The following is a 19,622-nucleotide window of genomic DNA, read 5'->3' on the forward strand; positions in this document are numbered from 1 at the left end:
TGTGGTGTAGCTCAGTGGGAACAGCAAGGCACGGCTGCTGCAGGAGGACACTCGGTATTCAGGAGTCTTCTAAAGATCAGGAGGAATTTCTTTTCACTCCTAATCTTCTTAACGAGCTGGTTTGTTAGTCCAACCTGCAGTCCTGCTGGTACAGGTGAGGTGGGATGACCCTCGACCCCATCTCACAGCTGGGGTTACCCTGGAAACGTCCAGCTGTGGTACATCTGTTTGCACCTGCGGTGTTTCTTTAAGAGATGTGGCTGCAGGGTAACAAAGTAAGCACCCAAAGCTGCAGTTCCTCTAACGTCCACCAGAGGCAGCAGTGAGTCGGTCCCCGCAGGCTCTCATGTTAAACCTTTAAGGCAGAAATAAACATGTTTGCAGCCTGATGTTTAAATTTAATTAAGGCTTAAAATTTGGACCTCTGGACCGTGTTCGTGCTGTTACTGTCACCTTTCATAACTCAGCTAAACGTTACCGTAGCCTCTCCGTCTACAGCAGGAGTTTGGGTTCAGCTAGCGTTCAGCGGTTTTAGAGAGATGTCGGTCGTCTCATACAGATCAGCTGAGATCAGCCACGTTAACCTCGTGGCTGCTGTCGCTCCCTCAGAAGCTCTCGCTGACCTCGTGTCCTGTCTCCGGCTCAGGTACCTACAGGAGGTCGGATACACGGACACCATCCTGGATGTGAAGTCTCAGAGGGTGAGGGCGCTGCTCGGTCTTGCCGGAGACACGGGAGACAAACCGTCAGAGAAGAAAACTGAGCCGATGGTCAACGGCACCGAGCCGTCCTCGCTGAAGGACAGCGGCATGGTCAGGTACGACGCCAGGAGGTGAAATAAAAACACCACACGGCAAAGCGTGCGTCGTTACAAAAACCCATTTCTCCTGCAGTAAGCCCGACGTGTCCGAATCGGCCACCGTGCTGGAGGCCTTCAAGTTCATCGAGAGCGCCGCAGCAGAGTTCAGCGACGAGGACGAGGACGAGGACAGCGAGGGGAGGGACAAAACCATCCTGGACCTGGCTGCAGTAAGAGGCTGACACACTCCCGTTATTTCACTTTTCCTTTCATGTATTCTTCATTCTCTGTAACTGTGGATGAAAATTTGCATTCCCAGTTTCCACAGGGTCTCTGTTTGGCTGTGCCTGCAGAGACCATGATGAAGCCCACTCACTGTGAGGAACATGTTCCTGTCTGCTGACTGGTTCGTCTTAATGGAGAGCACAGGAATGTCATTAGGATGTTCCTTATCTTACAAACACGAGTGAACCACAGCTTTCAGTCTGTAAAAATCTGGAAACGGCACGTTTATGTTTTTTATGTCCAAACCGAGACCATGTGTTATTTCTAAGTAATAATATTGTCATCATAAGAAACATTTATGGAGCTCGTGTGGGTGCTGCAGGTGCTCCCCAGCCTGGAACTCCATCATCTCCACCATCATTGCTTTGGTTGCATATCTGCGAGCGCTCGCCTTCAGAGTAAAAGCTGAGCCTGTTGAAACGTGTGTGCTTCAGCAGTAAGACAAAGCTTTTACTTTGAAGGCAAATGTCCTCAAATGGCAAATATTTACCGATTAGTCGGTGTCTTCTGTGCCCACTACCCACGACCACGGCAATCTGCTGCCAACCAAAGCGACTGCAGGACAGTTTGGATCCCTCCTTGTAGCCACTTTCACGCGCTGACTGACAGCAGTCACGTTTCTCCCGGTGGCTGCTGCGTGATCTCCGGGCCCGTGTGACGGGGCCTTGCTTAATACCTGTAAACATCAGCTATAAAAACGTGGCTTTACCTTTGCACAGATGGTGAGAAAGAAACACTCGTCAACGCCGTCTTCCACGACCTCTGACCTCAGCGATGACCTGGACACGGAGGAGGCGCTGAAGGGTTTTGATTTCTTGGCGAGTCCAGACGAGCTGGACGGATCGCCCGAGTCAAGGAGCGGGGACGACAGCGGCGAGTGGGGTGAGTCACCCGATGGTTTATTTTCTTTTTAGAGCATCAGAACGTTAGCGAGTGAAGCTTTAACCACAATGTTAAAAGAAGACTCCAGAGGTCAGAGTGTGAATGCAGGAGGACCCAGAGTCGCGCCCTGTGGAACTCCAGTTTCCTCTCTACAGCGACCTGCAGGTCACTGGCAGATTTGAGGCAAACTTGACCTTTAGAAACTTTTCTTAATGTTAATAAGTTAGAGGAGTGAAGGTGATCATTGTTTTATTGAGGTTAGAATGAGCAAACAGGAAGTGTCTTTGTTTTTTCTGTATGTACATTCAAGCATCCATGGAGCGCTTATGAAAGCTGCGTGTGCTGTGAATCCCTGTGAGTTTCATTTTGATCATTTTTAAATGAATTTTTAATAAAGATCGTTACGTTTCAGCTCTTTTTTGCAGACGTCTTTTTTGTGAAGGTAAAACAAACTGAAGTTCGTCCTGACCTGCCGTCCTCTGTGTTTACATAAAGAAACCCTTTTTCTGCTGTTGCTTAGCAACCGGTTCAGTGTCGTTCGGCCAATGACGGAAAGCTCCCCACGCGCTTGGTGATTCAACACTTGAGTCCAAATAGTAAAGGAGCGCTGAGTCAGCGCAGCAGGTCTCACCACAGTCCTGTGTGCTCACGGCGTGAAAGGCCGCAGCACGGAGCTTCGTCTCCGCTTTAACGCCGTTTCCATCTTGAAGTTTGGTCTGTGACGCTGGCTCCGCTTCACACTGAGATATTAAAGCAGCCGAGCGCAGATAAAACCCGTTTGGCTGCTCGGTTATGAAACCGTCGCTTCTTTGATCCCGTCTCAGCTCCATCATCCCCTCACCTTTCAGCTCGTCGTTACCGTGGCAGTTTCCGTCGCTGCACGCTTCTTATCTGTGGAGCCTGGTGTGCCCTTTGACCTTCTACAGATAATGCTTGTCCCCATCAGACCTCTTCTACACCTGTGGAGCTGCGCCCCCTACAGCGGAGGAGAGTAAGAGCAGCAACAGTCCTGAGACTCTTGCTGCAGACTGAACAGCCGGTTTACTGTTTGAATTGCTTAAAATGTAGAAGCTCGTAAACAGAAGAAGGTGAGGAACTGCAGGATTAACAGGAAACAGAATAAACTAACTGCATCTCGACTTTCATGGTTTGCATTTTTACGGAAAGCATCCTTTATTGTCTCATAACTTCAGTGTGAAAAACACCTTTAAGCTGTTCAAACAGATCAGCTGTACTCGCTGCGTCACGATGTGAATGTTTGATTTCTCTGATGATTCACTGGAGAAAATGTGAAAAAGCGCGTTCACACTTTCAGCTTCATGTGGGACGAAGGCTCAGCCTCCAGCTGATTCCTTCTGGGTCACATGAGTGTTTTCTGTGAGGGACAAAAACATGGTTAATCCTGGAGCCGCTCGTACAGACTCGGCTCTGAGATTATCCACAGATTCAGGACATTTTTAAAGTTGATGTAAGACTGAGCAGATTCTGTGAGGTCACCTTCATCTTTGGTTGAGGTTATCTGGGATGAATGGTACAGGAGGAATCTTTGCATCCTTCTCGCCTGTAGGAGGCGCTCAACTCGCTGCATCTGCAGCCGTCGTCTTGTTTCTGCGGGACGCGGTTAGCCGAGGAGGGAGGGACTGCTGGCCTGGCTCTGCACACGTGTGTGTAAAGCACAGGGGGCGCCGTAGAGCGAGGTCAGCTGACAGATTAAAGCGACAGCGTAGCTGGGTTACCCCCGTCTGTCTGAGGGTCCTCACTCGTCATCACATCCCCCTCAGGGATGGATTTGAACTGTACTGCATCCAGACACTCACAACATGTTTCTGCCTCCCCTCCCTCCCTTCTCCTCCCTCCCCTCTCCCCTCCTCCCCGCCTCCTCCCCTCCGTCCTGTAGAGAAGGAAGAGCAGTCTCCTCTGGGTGAAATGGCCTGGGATGTGGACCAGGGACTGATAGCCCAGCTCAAGGAGCAGTACAGGAAGGAACGCAAGGGCAAGAAGGGGGTGAAGAGTAAGTCGTGCTGCAGGCCTGTGCTTCATCCTCCCTCCTCATCCTCTTTACGTTTTGTTCCCCCTCATGCTCTTCCTGTAATAATAAACTATTTATTCTCCTTTTCATCTCTAAGTTTTCCCTCCTCACATCGCCTCGGTCCCATCACTGGTCCTGTGTGTGTCACATGTTAGATGGCAGCTTTGTTATTTGGGAAATCTCATTGGAGGATTCCCCTCCACCCTCTGTTTGGTCCGTGTTGGTCTTCTGTCTTAGCATCCAACCGTTTCAAGGGTCAGTTAGGAGGCTGTATACAAAAGATGAACAGTTGAGGGACTACAGTTAGCTGAGGTGAAGTCTAGCAGACAGCTAGCAGCTACAGGTGACAGTCAAAGAGGCCACGCCCCTCATAATGTAAACTTTAAATGAGTTATCAGGTTACAGAGCGATCAAACAGTTTGTGTATCAGGCTGTAAACACGTTTGTTTCTGCTGTAAAGTCTGAACATGAGTCTGTGGGGACTGACTCACTGCTGCCTCTGCTGGATGTTAGAGGAACTGCAGTCGCTGAGATGTGGCGCTCTGGTTGTGCTGGAGAGTGAACAGTGGATGGAAGGTTTTTAATACCTGAGCCGCTTTAATGCTCACATCATCCAGATGTGCAGATAACACAGTGTCCTCCTTCACAGCTGGACCATCAGTGTGCTTTTCAAACTGAGATGATTTGTAGGAAACTTTATTGCGCTGTGGAAACTGCGCCCTGGTTTGGGTCAGGTTATGTTCTTTGGGTTATCTTCAGTTTTTTTTTTTACTTCCTGTTGGTTTCCGGCGCCTCGCACAGCCTCGCACGGCCTCGCACAGCCTAATCCTTATGAAACCATCATCAGATTGAATCCGTCCGTGCTTGTGTTGCGATGGCAGCGACTCGTCTGCATCGGTGTCTCCGTCTGTCCGGCAGGTTTCTGTCCTTCCTGCTCTTCGCTCGTCTTCTTTGTTTCGCCATCGATGCCTCGCAGAGGCGCTGCTGCTCCTTCTTTCCATCTTCCTGCTTCACGTTTTATCTTTCATCTCTCCCCTCAAACATCGTTGTTCTCCCGCCTTCATCGGGCTTCCTGTCCCCTCCTCATCCTCTCTCGTCTCTCTTCTTCCTCCTGCAGGACCAAACCGGTCTAAGCTGCAGGACATGCTGGCTAACCTGCGGGACGCCGAGGACCTGCCCTCCATGCAGCCGGCCGTGACGCCCCCCTCTCGGTCGAGCGTGCCCAGGCTGAACGAGCACGAAGTCGGACGCCCCGATGACGGTAGCCCTCCCTCCGTCTCGGCTCAGCGGTCATGTGTGAGTGACGTTAATGTTCAAACGTTTCCTGTTTCCGTCCTGCAGAGGCGATGACGTTCCTGCCGTCGTCGGGGAAGTCGTTCATTCTGGGCAGAGTGGACGAGGCGGTTTCTAACGAGCTCGGATTGGGAGAGCTGGCCGGACTGACCGTCGCTAACGAGGCCGAGGGCTTGATGTACGACGTGAGTAACATTAACCTGTCACAGGCTGCTTCAGGCCACGCCCCCTCGTGGACATAATCTCAGAAAGAAAAGATGAAGAGCAGCGAGTAAAACCTGATTCCACTCGTGGTTTGTTTTGTTTTAGCGGTTTGATTTGAATATTCAAGGAATGTTTCCACAGTGCTCCTGCACCCTGACATAGAGCTCCGCCCCCACAGCTGATTCTAACCTATCAGAGAGCTTAATGAGACCTTTTCCCTCCCTCAGATCGCCAACAACAAAGATGCTCTGAGGAAGACGTGGAACCCGAAGTTTACCCTGCGGAGCCACTTTGACTCGGTGCGCAGTCTGGCCTTCCACCCGGTGGAGCCGGTTCTGGTCACCGCCTCCGAGGATCACACCCTCAAACTGTGGAACCTCCAGAAGACGGCGCCCGCCAAGAAGTGAGACTCCACGTTTTGCCATCACACATGTATTCTATGAAATAGGGCAGGGACAGCTGAGTAGGTAGAGTGGTTGCCCCATGATCGGAAGGTCGGGGTTCGACTCCACTGAACGGCTACTCTGAGGTACCCCTGAGCGAGGTACCGCCCCTACACCCCACTCACCGGGCGCTGCAGCGGCTCTGCAGCGCCCGCTGCTTCACTGGGTGAATGGTTTAAATGCAGAGGAGTAATTTCCCTACGGAGAATATCACATACACATTATTATTATTATATTGAATAAGATTATAAAATGATCTGTTTTTCACCTGAAGTTGAAAACGCTCTGAGAGATGTAAACGTGGATCCAAATGCAGACTCTGCTAACGTAGCTTTGCATGATTCCTCAAAATAATCCTCCTCTGATTATGATCCTGAGCCTCGGTTTATCCCCTCTTTGAAACGAGCCGTTTTAGCTCCTCTCCCTTTAAGCAAACTTTCCTCTGATTGGCTGCCCCTCACAAACAGAAGGTTTAAACTGCAGATGGGCGGGGCTTCTGTGGCATCATGCAGTCTGCAGCCTGAGCTGATGTTACAGGACAAATGTCCAGCTCACGAAGCCGGCGGTCTCACTCCTCTCCTTCGATCCTCAGGTGCGCGGCGTTGGACGTGGAGCCCATCTACACATTCAGAGCCCACAGGTGAGCGTGGGAGCGTTCCCAGCACCGCACACGTTCAGCCTGAATCCGTTCATGCGGTCATAAAAACCAACGTAAGTGTCTGTGTCATTCTGATTTCGTTCTGTAGCGGTGCCGTGCTGTGCGTCACCATGAGCTCGAGTGGCGAGCAGTGCTTCAGCGGTGGCGTAGACGGCACCATTCAGAGCTGGAACACCCCCAACCCCAACATCGACCCCTACGACTCGTATGGTACGACCCGGCTCCTCCCAGCACACGCCTTCATCGTGCTCTGTTTTCACATCTTCACGTGAGGATTTGCTCTCGTTTCCTCTGCAGAGCCGTCCGTCCTGCGGGGGGCGCTGTGCGGTCACACGGACGCGGTGTGGGGTCTGGTCTACAGCTCGGCTCACCGCCGCCTCCTCTCCTGCTCGGCCGATGGGACGGTGCGGCTGTGGAACGCCGCCGACACCTCGCCGTCTCTCGCTGTTTTCAACGAGCGAGGAGGTGAGAGAACATCTGCACCGCAGCTTCAAGGAGGCGCATTACAGTTTCATGTACCTTTAGTTACTCCTCGAGGAGGAGGAGCTTAAGTGGCGCTGTTGTCTCTGTGCTGAATCTCTGCCTCTCTCTCAGAGCTCGGAGTTCCGACCTCGGTCGACCTGGTGAGCAGCGAGCCGGCTCACATGGTGACGTCCTTCGACACCGGACACATCGGACTCTTCAACATGGAGACGCAGCAGCTCGTCCTGAAGCTGGAGTCGGCCGGTCCTCCAGGTACGACCACAAACTCAGCGAGTATTTACAACCCGAGAACAAAAAGTGTGAATAAAAACAGACAGAACCCAGAAACACGTCACATGTTCAAACCGTCCACGTGTCCACGTGGGACGTCTGTTTATCCCGATCATGTGACCGACCTGCTGACAGCTCACCTGATCATCTGCTGAATGCTCCTCCAGCTGTTTCTTTCTAAAAATGTCTCAGCTCAGTTTTCTTTGTTCTGCTGTGAGTAAAATCTGAGTTTACGTCGTTTTGCTCGTCACTCTGCGTCCCGACGGTGTTTGCAGAGCTCCGCCTCTAAATCATGTTCACCAATGAACAGGATGAAGCAGGCTTCAGATATGTCGACGGGAAGTTTGCGGAGACTTTCGTTTGTGCGTCTGCTGGTTAATTCTGCTGCCGTTTCGAAGCGTCGTGGGTGTTACGGCGCCGTCTGCAGGCGGAGCTGATGCTCTGACGCTTACACGTATTTACTGCTAATGTTCTCCTTCCTCCTCACGCTCGCCTCCACGCAGAAGCTCCCTGCAAGATCAACAAAGTGCTGAGCCATCCCACGCTGCCGATCACCATCACCGCTCAGGAGGACCGCCACATCCAGTTCTTCGATAACAACACAGGTACGCCGTGACGCGTCCTCAGCTTTGCTTCTTTTGTTGCCTCGCAGATCAAATCTAAACTTTAACCGTGTTTCAAACTGAAGGTAAGCTGATCCACTCCATGGTCGCCCACCTGGACGCCGTCACCAGTCTCGCTGTGGATCCAAACGGCCTTTACCTCATGTCAGGAAGTAAGTATCCGAGCGCACGCCAGCTGGCACATCCCATAATATAATCAGACTTTATAAAGAGTCTACAGGTACTTCCTGTATTTATTATTTTCACTCTAAGAGCTCTGGAGTGAAACGCGCTGTTCTCACAGCCGAGCCAATCACAGCATCAGGAAACCAGGAAGTGTTTGTTTATGATGAAAAAGACAAACGTATCCATGTAAGATTAACAGTAACAATCGTTTGTTTGACGTCTTTATATTTTTTTATGTATTTTTATTTTATTTTTGTCCAAAAATGTTCAGAAGTTTAAAAAGTTTTTTCTGTGGGACTGACTGACAGACGGGGGGATCTGCAGGTTCATCCCTCGCTCTGTCCTGTAACATCTAAAGACCTCCATCTTTATTTACAGTCGCTGCTCTGTGCTGATTGGCTGTCTCTCTTCCCGTCAGGTCACGACTGCTCGATCCGTCTGTGGAACATGGAGAGTAAAACCTGCATCCAGGAGTTCACCGCACATCGTAAGAAGTTCGAGGAGTCCATCCACGACGTGGCGTTCCATCCCACCAAGTGCTACATCGGCAGCGCCGGGGCCGACGCGCTCGCCAAAGTCTTCGTATGACCTGAATGTGGTCAGCTGACCGCCCCGACACACTTAGTGGGGTTCTTATTTTTGGACAGATGGAGGTCGCTTCCTCTGCAGAAGGTGACCCCACCTCATTCCCCCCCACGCCCCCCCTTTAAGATTCTTCTCGTGCTAAGCCCCGCCCCCTGCTGGACTCAGGCTGGCCCGGGTTCACAAAACAAACTGACCTCTGAGTGAGGGAAGACGTTATCACGCAGCTCCGGGCTCGCCGCAGACGTCCGTCTCATCGTAACGTGCCTTCTTTCTGTCGGACGCTCAGAACAAACCCGAGACGCCGGAGACGAGTCGGGACGGGGAGGTGATGGCGGCCAAGTTTAACCTTCACACGACCTCCGTTTGTTAGTCTGTCGTCCTGAGCTGAGCGGCTGCGAGGACAGTCCTGGATCTGTCCCCGCCTTTAGTGTGCTCCACCTGAGCCACGCCCACACAGGCGGGAACTTTGGCCGCTGTTCCACGTTGGTTCCATCAGGTTCTCGTCCCTGCTGTTGGCGATGACCTGGCGCTCGGTGGGAAGCAACATTAAAGACAATCGGAGCCTGATTGGCTCCAGCCTCAAACATCCGAACATGAAGGTCCTCACTGCGCTCTGCAGAGTCCACGCCGTGATGTGGAGAGGGCGGGGTTAACCTGAGAGGGCGCCACCTGCTGGGACCACCAAGACACTGACGCTCAGGCTGTGACTGAGCAGTAACCCTTCACTGAATCAATCATCAAGGTTCAACAGAGTCCGTTTGGCTCCACCTGAGCTCTGATGGGGTTTCTTTGCCTCCTCCTCCTGCTCCTCCTCTTCCTCCTGCTCCTCCTCCTCCTGCTCCTCCTCTTCCTCCTGCTCCTGCTCTTCCTCCTGCTCCTCCTGCTCCTCCTCTTCCTCCTGCTCCTCCTCTTCCTCCTGCTCCTCCTGCTCCTCCTCTTCCTCCTGCTCCTCCTGCTCCTCCTGCTCCTGCTCCTCCTCCTCCTCCTGCTCCTGCTCCTCCTCCTCCTCTTCCTCCTGCTCCTCCTGGATCTTTGATCCGCTGAGCTTTCTGTTCTAAACCCTGAGCGACGCTAACAGGGACTTTTTGGGAAACCTCACCTGGAAGGTTCTCCTCACTCACTCACGGGTTGTAAGATATGTGGCTGCTTTTGTGGGCGTGACCCTGCGGCTAAGCTTTTCTCTCCGGAAATCAAACGGGTCGGCCCGGACGCCTCCGACTAATCCCGACGCCTGCTGTTGCTAATGCTAATTACCTTCTTGTAACATACCTGAGTAACACCTGTGCTGCGCCCCTCAGACCTGCTTTCCAAGCCGGAGGATTCCTCTGATGTGCTCGGTTTGTTCACCGTGAGACGCAGGCAGATCTTTTTTTATTCTGTTTTACTTGAAAAGTGTCGTTTCTTCTTTTTGGGGTTTCTGCTGATGTTTTAATGACTTTTGTGTTTTTTAACCAAACGCATCATGTCAGACAGCAGCTGCTTCCCGTCGTGGTGTGAAACGGTCGGCGTGTACAAAGAGTTAACAGATATATGTGTGTACAGTTTTTAGGTATTAAAGCAAATCTATTTATTAACTGGTGTAAAGAGTGTATTTAGGGCAGTTTTAACTGGTTGGTGAGCAGAAAGATCAAACGTTGAGTGTTTGTGTTCAGCTTTCCTGTAAACTTGTGTAGAACATGAATGCAGTCAGAGACGTGAACGCTTCCTTTAAAAGCTTTTTATCCATGACTTTCACCTTTACCTGCACACCTCTGTGTTCAAGGGTGTTTTCAAAAGTTTTGTCCGTGATACGAGCGGGCAACTTCCTGTTTGGTTTCCAAAGTAAGAGCATATCCACACAGCCGGCTGATTTCTGCATTAAAATGAATCAATTCAACTCGTTTTTGTTGGGTTTTTTTCTTCCATAAAAGGAAGTTGTGGATGATTCCAATCCTCACTGCCTCATCCCGTTTACTCCATGTACACAAAAATAAACTGTTAAACAAAAAAACTCATCAGTTTGACAGATTTTCTTAAAGCGTTTGCGTCGTGCAGTCGTGTCGGAGTCGTGTGTCGAAGATAAACCGTTTGATGTTTTTCAGCTTCTTAAATGTTTCAGTCTTTTCTCAGTGACGACAGCACAGCTTTAGATTGAACACGTGTAATGGCGGCTTTTATTTTTATGTTGTAAAGTTGCCAAAAACATTCAGTAACTTGTAGGAAATGATGTTCAGCTGCCCGCTGAGAGCAACATGGAGTCAGCGCTGATTTCTTCATGGTTTGGAAGCTTTATTTGTACTAATCTGCCGCTCGCTCACTTATGAAGCTTCTGTTGCCCAAAATTAGTTTCAGTTTGTCATCAGTCTTTCATGCATCTTCATCTTCAGCTGGATGAACTGAAGACTTTCAGCTTCACAGAGTGTAACTGTTTAAATTTGCTCTCTTTCTTGTTCTGTTCTGCCGGGTTTTTTCACCTCCAAGCTTCTCAGCGCTGACAGAAACCTGCAGAGTTTAGCAAAACAACCAGACTGGAGCACATTCATGATATTTCTGAGTCTGTCAAAATTCACACTCTGAAATCTGTTTTTGCTCCACCAAAGTGCACAAAATGTATTTATTTTAATTTGCTTCCATCATATCTTTAGTTTATTTTAAAATAACCAGATTTTAAAGCTGAATAAAAATGAAACCTGACTTCTTTAACAGAAGCCAACATGTCCTCCAGTAACCACGTCTCATTTCTTCCTCTTCGGTGATAAACTCGGGGCCGTGGCTCCGTCTCTGTGCAGTGTTTGCAGATGAAATCTTCTGTGAGCTGAACTCCAGACTGAATCCTGCCTGTAAACTGTGGATGTGCTTTATTCCCTCCCATCGTAGGAGGGACGATGGGAGCTGCTCGAGCTGTACATACAGTTCACACACGGTGGTTTTTTTGCTTTTTTGTGTCTTTTTGCCTTCAGAGTGGGAGAGTGACAGATTTATCAGTAACAAATAAATATGTTGTATATCATCCTGTGTGGTTTCATTGTTGTTTTTTAAGTGTTGACGGGAACGAGAGAGGGAACAATGAAAAACAGAACATTTTGAAATCAGTCAGCTTAGAAATCTCTCCGATTATCACATAGGTTTGGTTTTTTAAGAAGATTTTCTGTTAACTTATTTCTTGTTTATTTAAGTCTCGACCACTATAATTATTATTGACCAGACGCTGTAATGAAGACTGGTTATCAATTATTTTTATTATTTTATATAATAAATATTAACAGTTTTAAGCTGCTTGTTAAAGGTTTAGAAACCAGGTTTTTAAGCATGAGCGCTGGTCCGCCAGGTGGCGCTGATTCGCCGTCAGGCTGGATTCCCATCCGTCCAAACGGAAACGAAGAAGCCTCTGTGCGGCGCTGCTGCGCTCTGATTGGCTGACAGGCCTGCGGCTCCTGCGGGTAAACAAGAGCTGCGCCGCTAAACGCAAAAAAAAAAAAGCAACACGCCGTGTTTTATGAGGAGGAAATAATCAAAAGCACACCTGTGTGACTTTACGGTGAGTGTTAACGCACCGATTTAACAAACGGCTGAAGTTTCGAAGCGAAATGAACTCTTTAAAGCAGCAAATAACTCAGTTAGCTTAGCATAAACCTGCTAACACAAACAGAACACGTTTATAAGATGAGTTTTTATTTTGGACTCCGGGGTCGGGCTGCCTGCTCACACCGGTTCGGGGTTTTACTGCTGCAGATTTGTCATTTGTTGTCGCTTTTATTGAAACACTTCGTGAAAGTATCGAGGTGTGTTTGGCTGTGCTAATGTTAGCTCCGCGCAGCTAAAATCCTGCGGGTTTTAAGCGGACTCTGGTTTCTCTTCCCAGCGCTCCTCTTCTCCTCTCCGCGCTCCAGTGGCACCGGCTCCCCGGGCTGCCATGAGCGGGTCTGCGGTCTGACTGCAGGACGATGGCTGCGGAGCTGTTTCCCACCAAGAAGCTGGTCCCGGCCGCCTCTGTGCAGCAGTACCAGCAGCAGAACCTCACCAACAACAACACCAGCATCACCAGCTGTAACTGGCAGGGCCTGTACCCCACCATCAGAGAGAGGTGGGTGTGTGGAGGAGGCCGAGATCCAGCACTAGAGAGAAAGGATTCAGATTGTCTCCGGAAAAAGCCAGCAGCAGAATTTAAAACGCAAAAGACTTTTTAAAAATTACTTTAAAATGCTCGGCTGCAAGAATGTGAGAGCCCCGAGAACGAGTACTGGAACCTAAATGTTTAGTTCACCCTCCATCATCATGCAGCTTTCTCAGACACACATGCAGCATTTCTGCATTTGAAAGATGAGTTTGCAGGTCTGACGGGTTGCTCCTGCTTTGGTGTCTTTTCATTAACTGACCCCTCAAAACTGCTGTGTTCTTATAGGAATTCAGTCATGTTCAACAATGAGATGATGGCAGATGTTCACTTCGTCGTGGGACCACCGGGGGGGACGCAGCGAGTGCCCGGACACAAGGTAACGCAAACACTGGACAGTTTCAGAGCCCAGAAGATTCTGCTCGTTTTCAGACGTCTGCTCAGCACTTACAACCAGCTCGCTCCTCAGGCCGGTTTATCAACTCTAATGCTTTCAGCTGAGTCTCTGCAAACGTTAGGACATCACCGCCTGAAGGTCAGAAATACAGTGAGGAGCACAGACAGTTATCAGTAAGCTCTCAGAGCAGGCTGAATAAGGACATCTGTGGTCACTTGATTCTAGTTAAAGACTCAGCTGATTTCTGAACACTGGAGCGATCAGCAGCTTGTAGTTAATGAAAGGCTGTCGCGGTTTAGCAGAGACCATGTTTGCATGGAGCTGACTATTAAACCAGAATATCATAGCAACACAATAACAACAAACAGCTTCAAGGAGGTTCAGGAAGAAATGCCTGCAAAAGAAGACAAAATATTCATTCACAAATGTCCAGACCATGTGAAAAAACCAAGTCCAAAGTATGTCCTTTAACATGGGTTGGGTCATTAACCCACTGAACCAGGTTAAGAGTCAGTTAAAGCAAGGAAGTCTTTAGCAAATGGGTCATCCTTACAGCAAGTGTGTATGATAAAATCACCAACAATGAGAACACAACCATATTTAAAAAGAACAGAACCTAGGAGATCAGCAAAGTCCGTGATAAAACATTTGCTATATTTAGGCGGTCGCACCACGCAGAGTGTGGTCGTGGATGCAGTCATCTCCAATAACTGGACTTCAAAACTAGAGTAGGTAGGTGAGGGTAGCTGCCGAACTGCATATGAATTTTTAAAGACCGAGGCTACGCCGCCACCCCTACCAGTAAGCCTTGGTGAGCTAAAAGCAACACAGTCCGATGGAAGAAGTTTGGAAAAAGGGATGAACTCACCAGGATGAATCCAGGTTTCAGTCAGGAATAAAGCATCAATCCCATTAGTGGAGAGCAATGCCATCCGTATCCTAGGGGCTAAATCCCCACGGGTGGTGCGTCATAGGACACTTAGGTTGCTTCAGCAAACGCCGCGTCGGAGCGATGTTATCCAAACCCGAGCAGGAAAACATGCCACAGGAAGGGGAGGGAAGGATTCATGGTCAGCTGAGCAGATCCAACGGTGGATGAGCAACTTAGCATCAGAGCACTCCTGGAAGGAGGGAAATCCAGGCTGGCATGTGGGTAGCCTGTGGCTCTGGTTTTAAAGTAGACCCTGAGCCGAACAGGACGGCCGCTCCTTCTACCGCGTTTCCTGTCGCGTTTCTTGTGTAGATTAGGAAGAGGTAGGTGGAAGAAGCCGGTCAGAGGGTCCAGTCAGGGCGGTGTGGCGTTGCCCAGGTTCCAGCAAGGATCAGGCCGAGAGGAATGGGAGAGTTTTAAATTTAAAAGTGTTTGCCTGTCTTTTGTAATCAGTGCACAGCCATTAGATGAGCATACAACTAAAAGGATAAAAAATACAATGCCAAGAAAAGAGCGTAGAGGGGGTAAAAAGCAGCGAAACGGATACAGCCAAGGACCGGCGCCATCTTCATCTGCATGTGAACACCAGGCTGTGTCAGATCACTCAGTTTGTCTTTAATCAGAATGTAGAGCATTGTGTCAGTGGCTGTAGATCAGGGCATCTATGAATTTAAAGTTTGGTGGTTTGATTTCTGACTGCATGCTAAAGTATCCGTGGGCAAGATACCAAGTTTCTCCCCGATGCAGCCGTCAGAGTGTAAATGTTAGCTAGAAAGCACTTAAGAGGGGGGAGGGTGAATGATGCATGTTGTATAAAGCGCTTTAACCAGTCCATCTCGCATCAGTGGCTCCAGTGTTTACTCGCCATAAGCCTTCAGCTGCTCCACGCCTCGTGTCTGAAACTCCCCACCACTTCACCCCCGTCAACTAGACTCAGTTTAAATCTCAGCACATCAGCATCATGTTTTTTTTGTTGTTCCTGGAAGTTTATAATATTGTTTTTTATTGGTAATTAAAGTAACCACAAGTGTTGTGAAAGGATATAAAATGCAGTTGTGGTTCTTTTCTTTGAGCTTTGATAATCTCAGGGCGTCGATAATCGTCTCCGAGCTTCGATCTGTGTTTAAAGTGTAACTCTCGACTCTGACATCGTCCTCGTTGTTCTCTGTTCTGGCAGTACGTCCTGGCTGTCGGCAGCTCCGTCTTCCACGCCATGTTCTACGGCGAGCTGGCCGAGGATCAGGACGAGATCCGCATCCCCGACGTAGAACCACCGTCCTTCCTCGCCATGTTGAAGTGCGTCAACCTTTGATTTTGTTTACCTCGTTACACAAACACCTGACCGCTCACCCACAACCGTGCCTTTGCCTCCGCAGGTACATCTACTGCGATGAGATCGACCTTTGCGCCGACACGGTGCTCGCCACCCTCTATGCTGCCAAGAAGTACATCGTACCTCATCTGGCACGAGCCTGCGTCAACTTCCTGGAGACCAGCCTGAGTGCAAAGAACGCCTGCGTGCTGCTGTCGCAGAGCTGCTTGTTCGAGGAACCCGACCTGACGCAGCGCTGCTGGGAGGTGATCGACGCGCAGGCCGAGCTCGCACTGCGCTCCGAGGGTTTTTGCGACATCGACGTCCAGACGCTGGAGAGCATCCTGCGGCGGGAAACGCTCAACGCCAAAGAGATGGTGGTGTTTGAGGCGGCGCTGAACTGGGCCGAGGCCGAGTGCCAGAGGCAGGATTTGCCGCCGACCATCGAGAACAAGCGCCTGGTGTTGGGTAAGGCCATCTACCTGATCCGCATCCCCACCATGGCGCTGGAAGACTTTGCCAACGGGGCGGCGCAGTCTGGCGTGCTCACGCTCAACGAGACCAATGACATCTTCCTGTGGTACACCGCCGCCAAGAAGCCCGATCTGCTGTTCTGCACCAAACCGCGTAAAGGCCTGTCGCCGCAACGCTGCCACCGCTTCCAGTCCTGCGCTTACAGGAGCAACCAGTGGCGGTACCGAGGTCGCTGCGACAGCATCCAGTTCGCGGTCGACAAGCGCGTCTTCATCGCCGGCTTCGGCCTGTACGGCTCCAGCTGCGGCTCGGCCGAATATAGCGCCAAGATCGAGCTGAAGCGCCAGGGCGTACCGATGGCCCAGCGCATCATCAAGTACTTCTCCGACGGCTCGAGCAGCACCTTCCCCGTCCGGTTCGAGTACCCGGTGCAGATCGAGCCGGACACTTTCTACACCGCCAGCGTGGTGCTGGACGGCAACGAGCTGAGCTACTTCGGCCAGGAGGGCATGACCGAGGTGCAGTGTGGGAAAGTGACCTTCCAGTTCCAGTGCTCCTCCGACAGCACCAACGGCACTGGCGTGCAGGGAGGCCAGATCCCCGAGCTCATCTTCTACGCCTGACGGGCGGAACGGAGGGCGCCGCAGAGATTCCTGCTTCACTGCCATGTTGACTTTAAAACTGTGGAGTTCTCAGGAAGTTGCTGAAGGAAAGACGGACTCGCTGAGCCTCAAAGACAGAACACCGACGACTCGATGGAAACATGAAGAAACAAGAAGACGTCCCTCCAACGCTGCCTGTGTTCATCGTCTCCGTTACGTAGGAGTTGGAAGAAAAGACGATGGCTTCAGGTTTGTCGGGACTACTTTCAGTGGCAGATTAATCCACAGCTGTCACCAGACATCACACTACAAACACCTGTGCAATCCTGTCCGAAAGCCCCGTTTAAGGGTCTTATGTTAGTCTGTGTTCAGTCCACAGAACCACAGAGGACTTCCACAAGCTGTCGATCATATCTATTGATTAAACACTAAAATCAATCAGATATTCAGGTCACCAGATAAAAGCAAGTACAGATGAGTGTGTTTGCTTTTAAAAGCGACTGAGGTGATTAAACACATCTTTTATTACTCACGGTGGACGTTAAGCAGATCACTAAAGAGACACAAGCAGTGATTTGAGTTTGTGTGGCTGCAGTCTGAATGTGAACATCTGCACTGAAGCAAGAGGACAATATGTTCCCTGTAGTCTGATTCAGCTGTTTGTGGGAGTTTTTCCTCAGCTCTGTCACGGCTGTCGGGATATTTCGCTCTCTGATCTGGTTACTGAGCGTTTGATATAAACGTTCACCAGCTCAGCTCCACGCGACTTTAAAATCCTGAAATTCTGCTCCAGATGTTTTCACCTGAACTGTTTTTCTGTTCGACCCTCATGTTCTTTGGAAGCTTTATTACGGTTCAGGTCTCACTGCGCCCTCTTGTGGTGCCGAGTGGTATCACACGACAGCCCTGTTTGAGCTTCAGCACAGCTGTATTGGCCTCAGTCACAGCATCTGTTTGTTTCTGCTGAACGCTTTGTTCGTTTTAGGTTTTAAACTTTTTTTTTTTAAACACAGGAATTTTCAATAAATACCTTTTGGTGCAAACGTGCCATAAATCAATAAATAAAGCAGCGCATAAATGCAGCTGTTTAATTTTGGTCGGTCAGACAGTTTCTTCTCCTGGAGCAGAACTTTAAGATTTTTCAGGAACTTGGGGACTTCTTCCAAACATAAACTGGGAGGACTGGGCGAGCAGCGTCTCTGAGGGTTTTCAGTTTGTTGCCTTAAAGAAAATGTTTGAATTTAATAAAATTTGTAAAAGTGAGATTCTTAAACATTCCTGCTGTTGATGAAGGAATCAAAGTTTTATTTTAGTTTGTGTTCGTGGACGGTTCATCACATTCCTGCTTTTCTGTTTCTGATTTGTTTGAAGCAATTAAAAGGACGTTTCACTGAAATGTTCCTGTGATTTTAACTCTGTATTTAAGTTGTTTGTAGCTTAAAATCCTCGGGCTCTTATTTTGAAAATCACGTGTACCTATGTTATCCTAGGTTTTTGTTGAAGGTGTGTAAATGGATTTCTGTGATAGACACTACTCGTCTTCCTCTTTTTCTTTGTGTAATCTGAAAAATTACTTTTTTTTAATGATTGTAGACGAAGAAAAAGTTTTTGTTTGTTTCCTGTCGTCTGTTTCAGCCAGAATGTGCAGTGAGTCAGCGGCCTTATCGATGTGTTACTGTGACACATTTGGAAATAAAAGGTTTGATGGATTTCTCTGAGTCTCAGTTTTTGTCTCACGCTGAAAAAAATCACATCTGAAGGTTTCAGAGGGAAGAAATGATTCCAGCGAGTCTGTGAATGAAACATGAAAAAGTAATAAATTCACATAAAATGGAATTTTACTGCATTTCCATTAACTTTGATTTGATTAACGAATCAAACCAAAGTTTGTGCGAGAAAGCACAAAAATGAAATTTGAAGTAAGTAGAAAAATGTTTTCTGATTAAAAGTAAATTATGAAAAAAAAACATTTGATTCGTTGTTTACTTTTTATCAAATATTTTCTGGTAACTGTCAGGCAGGGAAAGAAGGTCATGAAATCAAAACTTTGAAAGAAAAAATCCAGTTTATTTCACATGATTACAGATTACAAAAGTTTAAAAATCAACATAACAGCTTCAAATTCTGAAGTTTTTCCAAAATGTTTGGTAAACAAGAAAAACAACTTCTATACATTAAAAATTACAAATGAGTAAAAATTGTGTTAAATATTCTAATTTGTGAGATTGAATGAAATCATGAATAAATAATTGGACCTTTGGCTCGATGTAAATGAACAAAGATTTACCCTCAATGTTTCTACTTATAATAACATGTGTTATAACATATAATAACGCTTTTCGGTCACCTGGTGAAATATGCTGACGACACAGTTCTCCTGTCACTGCCGTCAGGCCCCTCACAACACCACGGGCCCGCTCTGCAGGAGTTTGTAGAGTGGTGTGACAGCTCCAAGCTTGAACTGAACGTGAGCAAAAACAAAGAGATGGTGGTGACCTTCTCCAGTAGGCAGAGGGATCTGGCTGCTTCAGTCACCACCACCATCCACAGGAAGCCAGTGGAGGTAGTTGAGGAGTACAAATACCTGGGAACCATCTTTGACAACCTCCTGAAATTCTCTGCAACACAGAGGAGATTCTCAGGAGGTGCCACCAACGGCTATACCTCCTTAGGAAACTCAACTCCTTTGGAGTCAGCACACCCATCCTGATGACTTTTTACTACGCCTTCCTGGAAAGCATCATGACCTTCTCCATCACCTGCTGGTTCCACTCCCTCAGCCTTCACACAGGAACAGACTGCAGCACACTGCATCAGTGTGCTCTAAAATCATCGGCCCGTCAGAACTCTGGTACAGGTTTTCAGTAGTGATGTGTCCTGTGTGTCGAAGCTTCGAATCGTGCTTCGGGTAATCTCGGGGGCGTGTCTGTGAAGCGCGTATCAAGGCTTGCTTTGATTACGTATGCAGTGACGTTCGAGGCCTCGCAGGCAGTCCGTACCACGTGACTGATTCGGGAACTGGTTCACCGGTTCGCGCCAGATTCGAAATAAAATGGGCAGCAAAACACAGCTGATTCCCCCATCACATTGTGTT

At 48.9% G+C, this 19,622-nt stretch overlaps 2 protein-coding genes across 3 annotated transcripts in view; both read left to right on the plus strand.

Moving 5' to 3' along the window:
- strn (striatin, calmodulin binding protein) overlaps positions 1-10,595 on the plus strand; it is a 31,635-nt gene extending 21,040 nt beyond the window's left edge. The window contains exons 5-18 of one of the 2 annotated variants that reach the window (XM_063477083.1): positions 647-817; positions 894-1,029; positions 1,804-1,966; positions 3,864-3,977; positions 5,113-5,256; positions 5,337-5,473; positions 5,720-5,895; positions 6,528-6,575; positions 6,682-6,803; positions 6,891-7,058; positions 7,188-7,328; positions 7,850-7,951; positions 8,035-8,121; positions 8,553-10,595. In XM_063477083.1, coding sequence (XP_063333153.1) covers positions 647-817; positions 894-1,029; positions 1,804-1,966; positions 3,864-3,977; positions 5,113-5,256; positions 5,337-5,473; positions 5,720-5,895; positions 6,528-6,575; positions 6,682-6,803; positions 6,891-7,058; positions 7,188-7,328; positions 7,850-7,951; positions 8,035-8,121; positions 8,553-8,722 — 1,879 coding nt within the window. In that variant the 3' untranslated portion in view covers positions 8,723-10,595. The remainder of the gene's footprint in view (positions 1-646; positions 818-893; positions 1,030-1,803; positions 1,967-3,863; positions 3,978-5,112; positions 5,257-5,336; positions 5,474-5,719; positions 5,896-6,527; positions 6,576-6,681; positions 6,804-6,890; positions 7,059-7,187; positions 7,329-7,849; positions 7,952-8,034; positions 8,122-8,552) is intronic. The other variant, XM_063477084.1, reaches the window with a different exon arrangement.
- A 1,498-nt stretch (positions 10,596-12,093) lies between these two features.
- On the plus strand, positions 12,094-18,237 carry LOC134629609 (BTB/POZ domain-containing protein 3-like). Its single transcript, XM_063477101.1, has 5 exons — positions 12,094-12,236; positions 12,561-12,782; positions 13,101-13,191; positions 15,318-15,436; positions 15,517-18,237. Exons 2-5 carry the CDS (start codon positions 12,643-12,645, stop codon positions 16,547-16,549), a joined length of 1,383 nt encoding a protein of 460 aa, XP_063333171.1. The 5' UTR covers positions 12,094-12,236; positions 12,561-12,642; the 3' UTR covers positions 16,550-18,237.
- The last annotated feature ends 1,385 nt before the right edge of the window (positions 18,238-19,622 follow it).

The sequence above is a fragment of the Pelmatolapia mariae genome, linkage group LG6 (assembly GCF_036321145.2).
Source record: "Pelmatolapia mariae isolate MD_Pm_ZW linkage group LG6, Pm_UMD_F_2, whole genome shotgun sequence".
NCBI lineage: Eukaryota > Metazoa > Chordata > Actinopteri > Cichliformes > Cichlidae > Pelmatolapia > Pelmatolapia mariae.